The sequence below is a fragment of the Chamaea fasciata genome, unplaced genomic scaffold (assembly GCF_029207755.1).
Source record: "Chamaea fasciata isolate MVZ Bird 193981 ecotype frontalis unplaced genomic scaffold, bChaFas1.0.hap1 SCAF_7, whole genome shotgun sequence".
Lineage (NCBI taxonomy): Eukaryota > Metazoa > Chordata > Aves > Passeriformes > Sylviidae > Chamaea > Chamaea fasciata.
In genome coordinates, this window is record NW_027094092.1 from 40084586 (window position 1) to 40097708 (window position 13123).

A 13123-nucleotide genomic window follows, 5' to 3' on the forward strand; every position below is an offset into this window, starting at 1 on the left:
TCACTGGCAAGCTGAGTTTGGTTGTTGAATTCCATGCAATTTTTTTGACAGACTCTTCTTGATAGTTTATTCATGTTGCTGGTGGCTGAATCAGATGTAGACTTCAAATAATGAGGGGTATGGAATAGACAAGGTACAAAAACGCCTGTCTAGCACCTGGCACAGCAGTATCGCCTGTGAGTGCATTTCTGGCTGCTACTTTAATAGTAGTAAGGGGCAGCAGATAGCTTGGCCTGAAATAAAACCTGGCAAAGGTTGTTGTTCCCTGGGCACTGGCCACTGCAGAGCTCTAGGCCACCTTTGTCAACTGACTTGTCCAGTTCCACTTTGTCATTTGTAAATCCACATAACACTTTTGCACCTGGCTGCTCAACCTTTTAGAGATAAAGGCATTAATAATCCTGAGAACTCTTTCGTGCTGCTGGGCACTGCCTACACAAAAAGCTAATTGAAGGCAAGATGTTTCCCTTGGGAAGGTGGCAGGAGTTACTGTTGGAAGGGAGCTGTTCATTCCTGTTCCTGGATAAGTTCATGCATGGGGATCAAAGCTTAAGGAAAACGGTGTGTTTTGTACACTTCTACCAGCTCTTCTGCCATCCCTCAAACGGCGCAGTGTGTGCTCAAGCCCCTCAACTGCACCATTACAAAGAGATGTACTTTGTGTCTGGTTTCAGTCTTCAAGGAGAAGCCCCCGAATCCTCCAAGCCGAGCTCAGGCTTTGATCCAGTCAAGACCGATGGCAGAGTATTCCTATGTGCAATCAATCCTTCGCCTGCTCCGCAATGCCAACTTTTTGCTGCTTATGGTCACTTATGGTAAGGTCTGGCCTTTCTTCTTATGCAGTTATCATGGCTTCTTCCTCCTGCTCTGTGCTCTGCTGGGGCAGTAACTGGCCTGAGTTGTTTTAGGGGAACAGAAAGATAGCTCCTCTGTGCTGCCACAGACCAGGAACCCTTATAGCCCAGTTCTCTTCAGCAGTGGTTACCAGCAAATGCAGTGGGGAAGAACGAAAGGAAAGCAAGAACACAGAAGATGATCTGCCTCTACAACTGTTCTCCCAGACTTTGTTTGCTGTTCAGGGGATTTCCTTATCTATTCTTTTTTCCTAGTCATTTAGTTAATTGCATCACGATCTAAGTGCTTACATAAGAAATACATAGAAATGTCTGAATGCAAGTCGCAGAACTGAGTGGAAGTCATTTCCGAAAGCAAGGATATGAATATGACTGCCAGGCATCTCTGTAGAGGTCATGTGGAGTATGCAGATGTGCAGACCTTGTCAGCTTCCTAGGCAGTCCCTGTGAAGCAATTGGAAAAGAGGACTGGAGAACATCTTATGCCATCTGTCCCTGCATGCTGAATTTGCTGCTTCCTTCTCATCAGCAGTCTCGGTCTGTTTGTTTGAGGGCAGTGTGATGTGTTGAATCTATTCCCTGATGCTGAATTGGCATATGGAAAAGTGTTTTTCATACAGAAAGGCCATTGTGGTCTGTGCCTGGCTGCATAATAGTGTATACTGTAGCCAGCTAGTCTGTGGGTAGTTTTGTCCTCACTCTACCTACCAGCTTGATATGGAAACTTCTCAGGGGAACAGTTTAATATTGCTGAAAGTTCTGCACATTATGGCAGCAATTGTATCTGAAAGACCTTGTGGATGAGTAGGCAGGTTGGAGAGAGTCAGATGGTGGCTTTGTACTTGCTGAGGATGTTAATGGTCTTTGGAGTTATTGGAACCTCTACTCCCTTCCTTCTCAGTGCAGTAGACTTCTAGAAATGCCCCTCTCAGATTGCTCTTAAACTCTCCTGGTTTGCACTGCAGCTGCTGAGTTTGGCTTTTTTTTTTTTTCTTTTTTTTTGCATAGTACATAATGCCCTCTCAGAAACTGAAGACAGAAAAACCTGTCAGGCAGATTGTGTCTAAAGTTGGATTGAATCATCTGCTCGGTTCACACTTACCCTTCAGGAAAAAGAAAGTGGAAAGCATTTGCTCTAATAGGGATAAACAAGTCCTAGAGCAGAGAGGTGGGCTCTCAGTACAAAGAGCATGTTTAGAATCTGACCCTTCTGGGATAATTCTTTTCTGGCAGTCAAAAACAGTGTGGAAAATGCATTCAGTGGCTCATAATACATTTTCTCTTGCTGCTGGTCTGTGCATTTATTCTGTTCTCATGCCAGTCTCCAGCTTGACTTGAGTGGTGACTGTTACTCAGAGAAGGAACTATGCTGTGAAACTTTCTTTTTTTTTTAGCTTGTCTGGGTTTAAAATGGTGACAGTTTTTCCTACTCAAGTCAAAAGTTACGTTGGCCAAGATTTAAGACATCTGCAGCCACATGAGCGCAACTGAGTCATTCTGCCTACCTAACACAAAGTTATCTGCAGCCTGTTGGCTTCTGTGTCACCATAACATGTGTCAGGGGAGAGAGGGCCAAACCTACTCCTTGTTCATCTCTCCTGGCTGTAGAAAGAATGGGGATCCTTCTATAATGCCAGGTCAGAACAGGTCTGCAGACCTCTAAGGTCTTGGTGTTACCAGCAGGCAATGATTCCTTTCTTGTGGCAAGACTTGCAGTGCTGGAAACAGTGGTGTCACTGCTGCTATGTCAGTGCTAGTGAACTGTTTTCAGGAAAGCCCTCAGAGAACGTTTTCCCCAAGGCTGCTGACACTGCTTCCATAAAACTGAGGCATAACATGGAATGAACATTTAGGAATTCCAAGTCTGGGGTTGGGCTTTGCACTGGAGAGCACCTTGCTAGTGGGAGGCAGTAGGCGGGAAAAGGGTGGGAAATTCTGGGAAAGGCTGGTACAATGGGGGTCGTGAGACAGTCTTAAAGAATCAGCATTTGGAATGGTGATGGGGCAGTGAGGAGGAGGCGGAGCAGTGAGGAGGACACAGGGCAGTGAGAACTGTGTAAGGAACCATTGTTGGGGAGGATTGCAAGGGTGAGCAAGAGAAAGACCAAGAGTCTGACAGGTAGGTACTAGGCTATCTACCTGTGGGAGACCTGAGTTCTAGTCTGAGGCCTAAAAAGGGCTCCTTTTGGAGCCATAGGCAATAAACTTCCCTTTTCTGGACTCTGTAAAATAGAGGAGACACTGAGGTATCAAAATTGTTATTCTACATTACAAACAAACCATAGTAATTAGCTAAAGAATCAGGTGGTGCTGGACCTTCAGATGTCCTGCTCCCAGCTACTAGTTCTGGTTTCCCTCATCTGGGTGGGCAAATGGCCACTTTCCCATTGGAAACAACCATTACCTGTTTTACAGACGTTCAAACAGCTGTAGTTCTCAGAGAAGCTTTACTGAGCAACTGTGACATATGAAGTGCCCACAACTTTTCTCAGCCCTCACATATGCAAATTTGACACATTGTCTTGATTCTTAGAATGTTTTGCCTGTCTCTGCTGCCAAGTGTTGCTGCCAACTCTTACCTTCTGTCCAGCTTAGGAGCAGGGGCCCTTCTCTGTCTTTGAAATCATATGGATCACAGAGCGGCTGTAAAGCTGGTTTACTGACAGCATTAGGTACCAGAGCAGCATCTGTCTGTCTTCACAAGGCTGCTGTCCTCCTGGCTGGATGAGAAATAGAGGTGCACAAATGAGTGGTTAATGTTTATGCCCAGCTTTGAAGTGAAGAAGCAGAAGGACACTGCTGATCTGCCAGAATCCTGTGTCCTTCCACTGCAGCTTGTGTCACCTAGTGAGTGGAGTGCTCCAGAGGTGGAGATAGGATGACGCTGATTTAGGGTGTGTTAGCTGTTTTGCCATAGCCAAGTGTTGCAACGAGACAACTTTCAAGGCTGGAGGGCGCCTCCTTGCTGTGAGATCTGCAGTTTTTCTCCCCCATCCTTGGCTGCTGGCCCTGCTGAAGTTTCTAGCCTTCCTGAGTAAGTCTTGGTAAGGATTGGGTAGATTCTCCTGCCTAATGAGCATGTCACTCAACTTACTAGCCTCTCCTGTAACCTTCTGTCACATGATTTTGAAGTGGGGAGCATTGTCACAAGCAAGATTTGGGATCCCTTGCATCTTCATCTGTTGTCTGTACTATACAGCTGTGGAGTGAACTTTGCTTAATTATAGAATGGTTTGGGTTAGAAGGGCTCTTAAAAGATCTAGTTCTAAACTCCATGCCATGTGCAGGGACACTTTCCTTTAGACCTGGTCACTCAGAGCCCAGTCCAGCCTGGCCTTAAACGTTTTCATCTACACCTTTGGGCAACCTGTTCCAGTGCCTCACCATCCTCACAGTAAATTGTGATGTTGTCAGAGATGGTGTGTGAAGGAAGTGTGATGCACCCTCCAGCTACCAATCTTGTGGCTCCTCATCGTGCTGTTTACTGCAACAGGTATCCAGTGTTCAGTGGAAGACTGGGTTAGGTGCAGGATTGCTGAGTACTTAAAGGGAGCTAGGGGACTTCAGGGTTAGGAGAGTCCAGGGCTTCGTTCCCTCTGTCAAAGCTTTGCCTGCTAGACTGTACTTCTGTATCCTGTGTTGTTAGTTTCTGCTTTTAGCTGAGGCTCAGAGAGGAAAAGTAGGAAGGGGGAACTTGACATGTGTCTGTTTTTTCAGGATGTCAGGCATCTGTGCCTGAAAATCTGTTTTTAAACCCATGGCTCCATTTGGAGCCTATAGACATGTGAGCTGCAGTGGTGAAATCTGTCCCTTTCTCTCCACCCATCAGAATCACTGAAGCCTTGAAGAGAAACCAACTGCAAATGTAAATGACTTTCTGAGAAGAAAGTTATGCTGACTGTTACAGACCTCATCCACCTGGTGAGGGTTTCTCAGTATCACCCAAGGTGAGAGTGTAGCCGTTGCAGAACTGCTGGTCCAGTGCACATGTGTATGTTCTTGCCTGCTGAACAAAGCTGTTGGGTTTTCTGCCCTTTTGAGAAAGCATTTAACCAACAAGAATTGCATGTGAGATGTAGCAGTGTCTGAATGGGGCTTGACCAGTATCACACCAAAAGTTTCATTCTCACCTTGGGTGATACTGAGAAACCTTCACCAGGTGGTTGATCCTTGTAACAGTTAATGTAAGTTCTCTTTCAGAAGTACAATTACTTTCACAGTTTTTTTTCAGGCCTCAGTGATATCTTTTAAAATGCAAGACTCTTCCCATGCAGACACACACCACAGGTGTCTGAGGGTAGTGCTGTCTGTGCTTCACCAATCAGCTCTGCTCCTACTTGTCTTCTGGCATTTCTTGGCTTGGAGAGAGTGTTATTTACTGGCTGTCAGGAAGAATGCTGACAGGCCCTTCTCTGGGAGGAAAACACACAGGTCAATTACACTGTTGTTAATTGAATCTCAGGTCATTGTTCAAGGTGTAATGCTGAGGCAGATGCTTTTCTAGTATTCTGACTTGGCTGGGGACAGAGGAGAAAATTGCAGTGCTAAAGATGGATCTGGCTGTGAGAGAGGGTTGAGGCTGTGAAGGAGTTGCAAGGCCTTTCAGTACCAGAAATGTGCACAGCCCTTCCTCTAATTGCTTAGGTAAGAACCATCCTGAAACTACAGGGCTCTTCCTCCTGCTTCCATCCATGCTGAGGCCTGGATGTTGGTCTGCATTTCTTTCAGTAACTTATGTCTAGCCAGTCTGGCTCACTCTCCTGAGACTCTGCAGCCTTGTTCTGGACTGATGGTCCCAAGGATTTCTCTCTCTGCATTTCTTCCCTTTCACAACCCAGCAGGAGAGTAGCAGGCTCTGAATGTGCTGCATTTTTATCCCCTTCTCAGGTCTGAATGTAGGTTGTTTCTACGCCTTGTCCACTCTGCTGAACCGCATGGTGATCCATCACTACCCAGTAAGTGCATCCAACCCTCATGGCCCTCTGTGATGTTTGCTGTTGTCCAGCGCTGGCTGCCAAAGGAGAGTCTGTGAGAAAGGCAGTGTCACAGCAATCCTGGCTGGCTCTAGCACAAGTTGGCTATTCCTTTTTTCCTTTACACCACCCCCTGCAAAAGCTGGTGAGCTCTAGAAAAGACTGCTCCTTTGTACCTTAAATGAAAGCATTTACTTCTGAGAAAATCTTCCAGCAATTTCCTCTCCTTGTTTTGTCTGTGATTTCTACTGGGACATCTTTCCCAGGAGGCTGCCCATGCTCATGCTCTGGTGGCAGAAGAGTGGAGTGCCTCAGTACCTGAGCTATGGTACAGCTGTACTGCTAGTGTTGCATGCCACAGAGCTCCTTTCTGTGCTGCCTTGTAGTGAGTCCTAATATTTCCTAGTCAATCTGGTCCAAATCCTAACTTTGAGCAAGCTTCATAGAGTTTATGCTAACTCCTCTGAGCGTATCTGCTCTCACTGGCCAGTGCACACCTTTTTCTCAGGGCTGGCTCAGACACAATTGCCAGACCACTTTTTTTTTTTTTTTTTTTCATGGACCAGAAAGCATTGGCTCAGAAAGTGGGCCTAAAATTGTTCCTGCAAAGGCTAGTTCTGGTTAGTGTGTTACTAGCAGAAAATATGTATGAAGACTTACTTTGATGTCTCTGCCTGTCTGTGTTTTCTGCACTTTGCTTTTTGTTGGATATGAGTTAGCTCCCGCATTTGTGTGAGTGTGTATGTGTCTCACTACAGGGGGAGGAGGTGAATGCTGGCAGGATTGGACTCACCATTGTACTGTCGGGGATGGCTGGGGCTCTGATCTCTGGCATCTGGTTGGACAAAAGCAAAACCTACAAGTAAGTCCCTTGTTTGCCTCTGTGCCCTGGTGACTGTGCTCTTCCTCCATACTGTGCAAAGAGCAACCCTGTGCAATTGCAAGTTGGTAGTCTGGAGACTGAATCACTGGGAGGATTTGTAGGGAAAAAAAATAGGGTTCTTCAAAACCCAATTAGTCTAAAGTGAAGTTTGGAGCTGTGTGTTAGCTGGCACTGGGCCCATACAAGATCTGGTGTTGGTGGTCCCTAGGGAGGCTTACAGAGAAGATGAGATGGCCCAGTAACTGCTTCATCAGGGATGAGAGAGTTCTTGGCACAAGCAGAATCAAGACTGTACCAGACCATTTCTCAGCCCTTACAAATCAGCCTCTATGAATTTTTGTCCAGCTTAATGAAAGGCACATTGAATTCAGTGCCCAGAGGCATTGTGTTGATGCGTGTTGCTGTATTTAGGGCAGGCATAAGGGTTATTTGGGTTATGGGTAGATGATTCTGTGTTTGTTGCCCAGTAAGTTAGGAAGGCAGATCTGGCCAGCATACCTTGCCATCTGCAAAGGGACAGTTAAGAGTCTTTGCTTGTCCCACAGTTCCTAGTCCTCAGGAATTTGGATCTCACTGAAACATATCTCTCTGTAGGATATCCCAGGGGATACAGAGAGATTCTTGTGTCTTATACTGGGTCCAACTAGCTTTTTGGTTTCTCTGCTGGCTTTGAGAACTGTACTATAACCTGTTGTCTGAGCAGGTTGGCTGAGAGGGGGCTTTACTGGTAATGTACTGGTAATGACTTGAAAGGAATTTCAGAGTTTTATTCCTTGCAGTGGCTTTTCATCTGGGGGAGTCCTACTGCCATTATCCTACTTCATATCTTGGGACAGAAATGCACATTCTCACTGTAGACAGCTTAGATTAATCTGGCTAGCTGTGAGCTTGCAACTTCTGAAGTGGCCTCTGGCCTTAGCTCCCTGTAAAGTGCAGGGATCAGAAATAGAAAATTGGCTTCTCTAATAAGAAAGAACAGTAGGTGAGGACTCCTGGGACTGGCAGGTCATTTGTTGCTGTGTCTAGATGGTTGTGTGGCACTGAGTAGTTCTTATATGGGAGTCCTAGGAAATAGAAATACAACCGTTAGAACTGCACTGCTCACCATGCAATGTGACTTGTCTCTTTCCAGCCCAGGGCTAGTGGTAAGTAGCCTCAGCTGGCACTGCTAGACTGGATGATCTTCCTGGTTCTCCCTAAGTGAGGTTAGGTTGCAGCATGAAGGCTTGAAGAGCTTTGTGACTTACCATGCAGAGCTGGGACTTGAAATTCAGTAGAATGGGAGAGGGAGGAAAAACCATAAATCCCGTATTTGTTCCATGTCCCCTCCTTCCTTGGAGGGATCACGTAGGTAGGCAGAGCTGGGTAACAGTGCAGAAAAATAAGACTATGTAATCCATGGAGTTTATCCTACAGACCCCAGGGAATATTGGGAGATAGTTTTAGCTTTAGGAGAGGAAAAACCCTGCTAAGAATTTGTTCTCCATTACAGTCTACAAAATGGATTTCTGTGAAACTAGCACATTTTTTTTTCTGAGTGCTACATAGTCTTTATTTAGCCCCATTTAAAAGTCTATTTAAAAAAGCTGTCAAGATGCCAGATGTTCTAGGTGGGTACCCTCCCCCTTCCCTCTGTTGCTGAGATAGTATCAAGAATAAAATGGTAAGTACATGAAAATCAGGAAGGAAAGATATCAAGCCTTTTTTTTTTTTTTTTTTAGCCAGCTTGGAGAGAGAGGGAAGCAAATGAATGGGATCCAGCTGTGATTAAGGGGAGCATGGGAAGGTTAATAACAGGAGGAATTGCAGAGCTCTACATGCATGTTTGATCTTTACTGTACCATCAGCAGTTCCTTGAAAGGGTGAGGCTGTGCTAAGTCAGGCTTTCCCCATATCTCATGCTCGGGCACCAAATGGCCTTGCACTCTTGCTTTTGTTTGACAGGCAAGTCCCTGCAGCAGCCCCTGCACTGTTCTTGTTTTTGAAATAACAGGTGCAAATTTGGTCCATTCAAATAAACACGAGTTATGTAGTGACACGAGAGCAGTGCAAGAACTGGGGTTGTCTTTGGTGGTATGGCTTGTTGAGAACAGCCCATCTCTTTGAATCATAGAATCAGAAGACTCTTAAAGTTTTGACATCAAGTTCCTGGCTCAGAGGACGGATGAGGTTGTGACACCTGGAGACTGCTGGGTGTATTGGTATTTGTAGGGTAGTCTGGCTCAGAAGGAGGTGTTTGGGGACTGAATGAATAATTTCTCTTTGGCTAAGCTTTTCTTTTAAGTGCAGTATTCACATAGCCTCAGGTCAAGCTGGTTGCAGTCAGCACTCACCACTTTCATTGCTGCATCTCTCTTAGGCAAGATGTCAGAAATATCCATCTCTCTCTCCATTGACTAGGCAGAAGACCCCAAGTGGTGTTTTAGGTCTGTACAGATGCAAAGTACAAAAATTTGGGGGAGGGAGAAAAGATAGTGGAGGATGGGGCACTTGGGCTTCTTCCACTGAAAGGTGAGTGCTCTCTCAGCCTAGCCTGACCTGCAATTTGGGCCTTCTTATTATTGCCCGTTTTACACAAGGTTAGTCCTCGTGTAGTGGATGTGTCTTCACCCTCTCCCGCCATATGTCTTATTTATATAATTTACCAAGATTGTCCTTTCTTCTGACCTTCATACAGGAAGAAAGTGGCATAAAACTGAATGCCAAAGGATAAGGGCATAGTGAAAACCAAAGCAGTCTTCTCCAATTCATCCCTTTCTCCAGCATCTGATACCTCCGTGTCTTCAGCTATGAGATCTTCTGGGAGCATAGGAACAAGGCCTTTGTTCAGGCTTGTGTGCGGCCTGGAATGTGCTGTCCTCATGGCAAAGCCTGTGGAGGCCATCTGTCATCCTCGTCCATACAGCAGAGCATGCTGGAGCTGCACACAACATCCCTGTGAGCAGCTATAACTGTTGTATGTGGCTGTGCCCCTCATCCCACCTCCTGCTCCCAGCTTGTTCATTTGTTGCTTCAGATGTTGCTTGACTCTAGTGTTTTTGCAGCTGCAATCCCCTCTGAGTCTTGTCCTGTCACTTTTGCTTTCCTCATCCAAGTGACCTTGTGGACAAGGCTGGGCTGGGCCATACCCATTCCTTACTCTGAGGCTTCTTTTGGAGCTGACTGAACAGCAGGAGGTTCTCCATTTCAGCCCTGTTCCCTGCTGGTTCTGGCCCTGTCTGGCTTTTTTTCCCCAAGGTCTCTTTTTTCTCACAGCCCCTTGTGTGAGCTCTTTAATCTGTCTCTTCAGAAGGTTTGGGAATGTGACTGGAAGGGCAGATGAATGTCAGGGCTGGTTAGGTTCATCTAAGTGACAAGCGTGTCAGGTCCTTCACAGATCTCCCTCTGGCTGTGCCACAGAGACTTGGCACTGGTGCCTTTGTAGCAATACTTCCACATGGGTGCAGCAGGCTTCCTTTCCACACCCCAGATCACAGGGTTGGGTTAACCTCAGTTTTTCTAAGGTAATGCAGCAGGATGCCTAATTTCCAGCCTGTATTCACTGCACTAATCAGCCTGTCAATTAGACAGTCTCGGTTCCCTGTTCCACGCAATGAAAATTGTCAGTCCCTGTAGAGTCATAGGAGTAGGTTGCTAAAAACACCAGAATGCAGTGCTGATGTGCTCTGAGAATCTGCTTCTCCTTCGTGCTTTTCTCACTCCTGTGAGATTTATGGCTATGATAAGAAGCTTATTAAGCTAAAACTGGGCATTTTTCCATGCCTCGTTGCCTGTAGGGCCACAGAGCATTCTTGTCCTCTGGTGAACAGGGTGTCAAAGGCCACTTCCTGAGAACACTCTGCCTCTGTGTCTTTCCCCATGGATTTTTGTTTCCCTACGCACCAGTGTCTACCAATATCTCAGTTAACCCTCTTCGCAATTTTGGATCTTTCGTGGACTGCTGAGCACTAAATCTCTGTTTCTCATCATCAGTGGTATGCTCAGGGGAGCAGGGTTTTGCTGAAGTCTGGTTCAGGAGAAGTCTGCTTGTGTGCTTAAGGCTGTTTCCTGCAACAAGATTTGCATTCACTGCTGTCTGTTCAGTTCCTGTGAGGGGTCTCCTGTGGTGAGCAGGCAGCAGCTCGTGGCTTCATGGTGCTTCCTGGTCTGTGATTCCCACAACACTCAGGCCTGTAGTCTTGTTCTTCCACAAAGGTTTGTTGATTAATTTTGTCTTTCTGCAGCCTAATGATTCAGGGATGTCAGTGAGGAAAACTTGCAAGTTGAGGTACCCATGGCAGGATCAGTCTTCTCCATTTTGTCCTCTACATAGTTCTGCAGTTTCAGTGAAGAGCACCTTCAAGAGTTTTCGGGCAGCTATGAGTCTGCCTGCTCTATTTCTCAGTGGGGCACAGTATGTTCTGGGAACTCCTTTCTTGCAGCTTGACTAATGACATAGCATCAATGTGAAACAAAGTCTTGACCACATCTGGTCACTATCTTATTCTTCACCTTTGCCTCGAGGTGAGCGGTGAAGTGCAACACTTGGCAAATGTCATGACACTGAATAAGATACAAATCATTTGGAATACCTGAACCATAAGCCAAGAAAACTGAGTGAGATTTTTTGTGACTATCCTGAGACCTCTGCAATGAGCTCTAAACTGGCTGTGGTGAGAAAAAAATTATAAAACTCTCCATGGGCTGAATGTCCCTGCTGGCAGTGACTAAACTTCCAAGGGCTGCAGTCACCTTTTAGAGGCCTGCACAGTATTTTAGCACGGACTGCTATGTAGTTTGGAGACTTCTGTTCATGAAAGGAGCTCCCCGTTCAAACTTGGTTCATGTAGCCCAAGTACAGAACTGTAATTCTAGCTTTGAGCTCCTTTCCTAATCATTTCTTTCCTCCATGGTTGATTGTCAAGGTACAGGAGGCATAAGAACTCATGGGACATACCTGAGGAACCTGTATTGAACAGAAAAAGGCTTTTACTTGCATCTCTTTCACTCTCTAGGACTGCTCTCTGTTCAGTCAGCCTTTCAGCTCTGCTCCTTCTGCAGCCTCCAGGCTTTGTGCCAAGCATGTAGCAACTCTCTGCAATGGATTATAACAGAAGTAAGCAGTCCCTTTATGCTGCCTTCACAGATGAATTTATCCCTCAGTGAAAACTTTGGAAAGACCTTACTCTAGAAATGATACAGCACTGGAGGTTAAGGGATTTAACTACTCCTTTGATACACAACAAAATTACACGCCACAGAATGTTGTTTAGCCTTTCAATATATTAAATGAGCCTGGTGAACCTTGTAAGTAGGGATCAATAGCTGAAGCTTGAAATTAGCTTCTCAGGCCTATATTTGGATAAGAATTGACATATGGGCATGAGCCCCACTGACTGCAGTCATTGCAGCAGTGGGGGAGGACAGAACCTTAGCTGGAACAGTCTGGATTTATCTGTAGTAATTCAGTGTACTGGAAACATTTTCTTACACATTGTAATACTTACTGCCTAGTTGGGTTGGATTTCTGACAATGATCATTTGCATTAAAAAGGAAAAGTGAAAATAGTTTGAGATTTAGTTTCTTCAGGAGAATTCTAAGAACTGATATCAAACACATTCTTTAATAGATTAAGACTTCAATTTGGGAGAAAGTACACAAGTAGCTTGTGGTAATACATGTTACTTCTTCCTAAAAGACAATGATCAAAAGGTTTTATTAACTCTGGCAACTGTTCTGCTTTCAAAATCCTAGTGGAACGTCAGTGGGGTAAAGTGTTTACCTTTCCCTCCTTTTCCTCCTCAAAACTATGTGCTGTGAAGACCTACTACTGCCTCTTGTACTAGAAAGAGCCTTGGTTTTTTCAAATGTCGAACGGTTTTCTTGGTGTGTAGTCAAGGATGACAATTGCTAAATGTTGCGGTAAAAGCTGTCTGGGGCTGCTGCCTGTGTCTCGCAGTACTAAGTCCACTAATGATTCATGTGTGGCCTGGCTGCAGGTTTGGCCGCTCCCAGGATCTGACTGGCATACTTCCTGAGCACAGGGTGTCTTTGTCTTCTCTGCACAGAGAGAAGAGCTTGTGGCTCAGCTGCTATTGGCTGTGGAACTACCACTGTCCCTGCTAAATGCTCACATGCTTGAGGGTGAGGCTGTGAGGGGAACCTGGCTTGCATGTCACCTCTCCAAATACAACAGGTAGTTTAAACAACAGAAAGGAGCAGCAATAAAAGCTGTTTCAGACAGCACTGAAAAATATAGGCCCATAAGACTCTAGCAGTGCTGACATCTCTTTCCTTTACATTCCTGCTTGAGAATGCTTGATCTCCTTGGCTCCTGCTTATAAGTAAGCATAGTCAACTCACTATAGTACAGAGGATGCCCAAAGAAAGATTAATGATCTCTTTAACAGGCATTTGTTCTCCCCCTCAAGTG

The 13123-nt window shown here is 45.5% G+C and overlaps 1 protein-coding gene across 2 annotated transcripts in view; it reads left to right on the forward strand.

The window, feature by feature from the left end:
* FLVCR2 (FLVCR choline and putative heme transporter 2) overlaps window positions 1–13123 on the forward strand; it is a 34491-nt gene that overhangs the window by 11888 nt on the left and 9480 nt on the right. For both annotated transcript variants that reach the window (XM_066188528.1, XM_066188527.1), the window contains exons 3-5: window positions 675–815; window positions 5742–5809; window positions 6586–6689. In XM_066188528.1, the coding sequence (XP_066044625.1) occupies window positions 675–815; window positions 5742–5809; window positions 6586–6689 (313 nt within the window). The remainder of the gene's footprint in view (window positions 1–674; window positions 816–5741; window positions 5810–6585; window positions 6690–13123) is intronic.